The sequence below is a fragment of the Montipora capricornis genome, chromosome 10 (assembly GCF_036669925.1).
Source record: "Montipora capricornis isolate CH-2021 chromosome 10, ASM3666992v2, whole genome shotgun sequence".
NCBI classification, from domain to species: Eukaryota; Metazoa; Cnidaria; class Anthozoa; order Scleractinia; family Acroporidae; genus Montipora; species Montipora capricornis.
The window spans coordinates 53,067,828-53,072,827 of NC_090892.1; the positions used below are offsets into that span (position 1 = coordinate 53,067,828).

Consider the following 5,000-nt stretch of genomic DNA (forward strand, 5'->3'; position numbering starts at 1 on the left):
ACAAGGGGACATGTTTCGGAGAATTCTCAAGCAAAGCTGGTGTGGGACTTCGAGTTTAATTTGAGAAAGACGACAACATCTAGAAGACCAGATTTGATACGTGAAGAAAAAGAAAAAAATGAGTATCTGGATATGTGATATGGCGTGCCCACAAGAAAAAAAAAGAAGAGAATTGAGGAAAAAACAAATTACAGACAGCTTGCATTTGAACGTAGAGAGCGAAGACCTGGTTTCAAAGTCAGAGTTGTGCCTCTTGTGATAAATGAGATTTTACTGCCCCATCAGTAAAATACAGTTAATGGAACGTGACCATACTAAAAGGGGCTATTCATGTCGCGTTAGTTATCTTCGTGTTCATTGTAGTAGGTCGTTCAAGGTAATAAAATCAATGGTCTTGTTGTAAATAAAGACTTTGTTCCTAGATCTCAGTTTATAACGTACACCTGCATTGGCCAAATCTGTTAAGGCCTTATTCATAAATATTAAAGAGCATGTGTAATGCCTACCTGCTCATAGTAGAAGCTGTACAACTGGCTACTTTAATAGACGGGCTCTAGCTATAAAAGCCTCAGTTAGCCGTCCAAGGTTCACTTGGCAGTTTGTCTTCTATAGTAAACCAACTAGCTGTTTGCATTTGTTTAAAAAGTTTTTTCCCCTCCCTCCCTCCCTTTGGAGATGGGTTGGGTTTATTGCTTTGCCTTCATTAAAATTGGGTCACTCCTGCGAGGTGCGGTTAAGTCTGCGCAGTGACTTTCCCCAAGCTTGTTGGCTCATTTGCCTTTGTACATTGCTCGCTAACCAATACTCTTGTCCGGTCCAGTACGTGTTGTTTACCAATCAGCTTGTAGTGCTGGGGAGATAAGTGAGGTTGTTCTATATCACGCAATCCGGAAGTCGCATAGGCTAACCAGTCACAAGGCAGTGTTCCCCTCAAAAACGCCAATACGTCTGTTGTCCCTTACGCTATGCATTAAAAGCTAACTATGTTAATACATGTTCCAAGGAACAGTGATATTAAAGACAATTTTAATGGACAGTGAGACAATAATCCGAAAAGTGAATAAAAACGAAGTTGTGAAAGGGGCCAACAAAATTCTTGGTGGTCCCTCGATTATAGGCTATATTGTTTGAATTTGAAACAAAAATAATAAAATAAATTAAAAAATAATAATAATTAACAATTATTCCCCAAAGGCTCAGTGATTATCGGTGAATATTCACCGAGACGAAGTCGAGGTGAATATTCACCGATAATCACTGAGCCTGAGGCGAATAATATTATTGTTTTAGTATAAATACACAGGTGATTATTTCAAAAAAGAGGAAAAAAAACATTTCGATGCGAAATCATCTTCACTTACAGTGGCAAAACGACTACTGGCAGCCATTTTGTCCCTCGTGGTGATTATCGGCTGATAATCAGAGATAGCGAGCCAATGAGAGCGTGCGATTTTGTATAATCACCTGTGTATGTATACTAATAATAATTATAATAACAATAATAGTAATAATAATAATAACTTAATGGGAACGTTTTGAAATTTAGAATCCGGAAAGAGTTTTAATGCTGGCAAGCCATTACTTTAAATCAGACCAGCTTGGATTACATGTATGTGATTCTTCCTTCAGTTGGTATTGTAAATTAAGTTTTCTGCTTCCACGAGGGACATCAAAACTTAGGTGGTCAAGACAAAGCATCATTAAACCTGTCCAGCAGTTTTAGTCCTACTGAATAAGTAGATCTGTAGTCAATGGGTTAATCTACAAAAAACTCCTTTCTTTTTTTTAGTTTTATGCACCATGGTGTGGATATTGCAAAAAACTTGAGCCTGTTTGGATGGAAGTTGGCCGACATCTTCATGGATCTCCCATCAGAGTTGCAAAACTAGATGCTACTAGATTTTCAGGTACTGAGAGATATATTTACATGAATTGAAGAGCATTTACTTATTTAAAAGATGTTTATTGCTTGAAATTGTTTAAAGTGCCCCTGTGATTAAAAAAAATCACTCCCTATTTTCTTCAGATTTTGAAAGTGTGTTTGCTTGACACCTGATTGGCGAAATTTTGAGCTTTGATTTTTATCCAAAGGCCATTTACTTTGAGTGTAAGTTTTGGCTTTCACGGTCTGCCAGTACCGTTACTTACATGTATATTCAAAACTGACCGATTGGACCTCAGAGGGTTGGATCCAGGGAAAAGTGACATCAAAGGCTCACTAGCTTAAAATTTCAGTGTTTGAATGCAGCTTATTATAATATTATATACAAAACATGAGTTTAGAAGTCGGAAAGCCCAAAACTCCCGTGCTGCATATTAATTCTGTGGCGTAAACATGCATTGCATTCTGAAACTAATGAGCCTTTGACATCATTTTCTCCTTGATCCAGCTCTCTCAAGACCTTCAAGTTATTAATGGCAGACCGGTAAAACCCTGAACCAGGCATACTTAGTATTTTACTCTGTCTAATGCCAGACGATTTTACTCGTCAATGGGGAACCCCCGGGAGTCAATGAGTTAATTAAATAGCGAAATTCCAGTTGAAATAAAGTGGTGTCTTTTTTAAATCAAGTCTTAAAACTTTGTTTGCTTAGTGTTCAGTTAACATAGCTTTGAAAAGAAAAATAAGAACTGATTTTTTTGGTCACAGGGGCACATCATGTCGAATAAAACACCAAAGGTATTTTCAATAGATGTCATTCTAAATACATGTACACATTGCATATTAAAGTAAGAAGGAGGAAACTACTCATTTCAGTGCCATTGATCTGGTTAAGCAATCTACAAAGAATTTTCCTCAAGCTAAAAAATACCAATTAGTACAAAAACTAAACTTACAAGAAGCTCTCTCAAAAGTGTCGCCCTGGACTCCATCAGCTGAGAGCTAAGGTTTGATAATACTAAACAGGTTCTCTATATGGGTTTTCAACAATCATAGTTTTCAGTGGTGAGTATATAGTGTCTTTTGTTCAAGCCGCAGCAACATCAGTAACTTTTTTAAAAGCAACTTTACTTAGTTTATGAATAATATACATGAAAAAATTACTTGATTGTGATTGGCTGAGATCAGTGCAGTTCAAATGTAACACAGCGCAAAAAGTGTAACACACCAGTGCATAAAATGTAATACCAGTACTAGTGCAAATTACACATCAAAATTCTGGATTATGATTGGCTAATAAGCAATAGGATTTGGTCAGAACCAATCAAATCTTTTGTTTTCAAATCAAGCTGGATGGCGCAATTTATGGTGCAATTTTTCCCTGATTGCGTGATATGTGTGCGTTTCTTCTACTTAACCATCTGAAATTTTTTCATGTATATTATTAATAAGATTTTTCTCATACAATTTGGAATTAATAAGCACTTTTCGAAGACTACAAATTGCACTCACCCTTCCGGGCTGGTGCAATTTTGGACGTCTTTGAAAAAATTTACTCATGCTTATTTATTTCAAATTGCACTTGAAATCATGTGATAACCTATACTAATTTGTTACAGTAACTGAACTGGCAAACACGTTAAACAAGACTAGGCATTGTAATTGGAAAAGAAAAGGAAAGAGTCATTTTCTGCGGCATTGTCATGCTTAAGGGGCTTGAATTTGTATGAAGATGCACATGCACCGGAAAAGGGCTGTGTCACGAAATGTAGCCAAATTCAGCGACTGGGAACTGGCAACCAAAAGGTTGAGTCACCTGTTTTGGAACTTGAATGGTAATCCTGACTTGGAGCTCTACTGGTTGCTTTAAACATTTTGGTTTGTTTATTGTTATTGTCATTGCTTTTATGTTAGGTGTATCTAGAGACTTTGGTGTCCGAGGATTTCCTACAATAAAATTGTGAGTACAGTATTTATGCATTAATTTTCTTATGTTAAAGGATGGTAAAGGATAATTACTTTTCCTTTAAAGTTACCTCTTTTGCTGTAGGACTGTTGCTTCAAGATTTTATTTTTCTTAGTTATGCTCAATGCTACTTAATTTCACCTTACAGTGTTAAAGGAAAACGGGTCATTACATATGAAGGAGATAGGACAGTGCAAGACATCATCCAGTTTGCAGAAAAAGCTAACAGGTATTGCAAGCAGAGCAGTGTTTCTACTTGCTCGTTTCCAATAAATTGATGAAATTCCATATGATTTACCATTATGAACTACAGTAAGACCTTTCAATAGAAATAAATGTTAGGTTAACCCATTCACCCTTCAAACGCCTTAGGACGCCCCCCCATTGATGAGTAAAATTGTCTGGCGTTAGACAGAGTAAAATCTATGAAGTCTCACTCTCAGGGGTCAATGAGTTAACCCATTGACCCCTGAGAGCGACACTTAGATTTTACTCTGTCTAATGCCAGACAATTTTACTCGTCAATGGGGGTGTTCTAGGACGTTTGAGGTGTGAATGGGTTAAACTAAAGCAACAATAATTGTATCGTTTTATTGGTGTGCTGCTACGTGTGTGACTGGACTGTCAGTGGGTAACTTGCAATTGTATTTTGTGATAACAATAAGGGCCCCTACATGTATTTTTAACATTAGCCTGGCCGGTCATCTGGGTTTACTAGCTGGGCTGTCTCATTCACCAGGATAAGTGTCAGTAAAGCAGCGTCAAATGCACTGAATTTCAGTTCATGTGTTAACAAAAGCAATGACAACATCAAGACATCGCAGAGAAATCTTTATTTGTCACTTGATAAACTTCACAATTTCACAATGATTTATGATCTCTGCAAATTAGGTCCACAATGGCTCATGTAATCCAACCTCATTCCCAGGGTCTCTCTTCTCTGCCTCCACTCCAACCTCATTCCCAGGGTCTCTCTTCTCTGCCTCCACTGCACAGCGCTTTAATAGCGTTTTAGCCCTGGTAGAATAAAATATACTGTAACATTTTTATCAAGCAAATGTAGTGTTTGGTGTATTACTTTATGTTAGTGTATGTTCTGTAGAAGCAACTTTAGCTACTAACGAAATCAAATTTTTTTCGTGAATGTCAAT

The 5,000-nt window shown here is 37.1% G+C and overlaps 1 protein-coding gene across 2 annotated transcripts in view; it reads left to right on the forward strand.

The window, feature by feature from the left end:
* Window positions 1-5,000, forward strand: part of LOC138022289 (protein disulfide-isomerase TMX3-like) — a 22,380-nt gene that overhangs the window by 5,166 nt on the left and 12,214 nt on the right. For both annotated transcript variants that reach the window (XM_068869391.1, XM_068869392.1), the window contains exons 4-6: window positions 1,790-1,907; window positions 3,798-3,843; window positions 3,998-4,078. In XM_068869391.1, coding sequence (XP_068725492.1) covers window positions 1,790-1,907; window positions 3,798-3,843; window positions 3,998-4,078 — 245 coding nt within the window. The remainder of the gene's footprint in view (window positions 1-1,789; window positions 1,908-3,797; window positions 3,844-3,997; window positions 4,079-5,000) is intronic.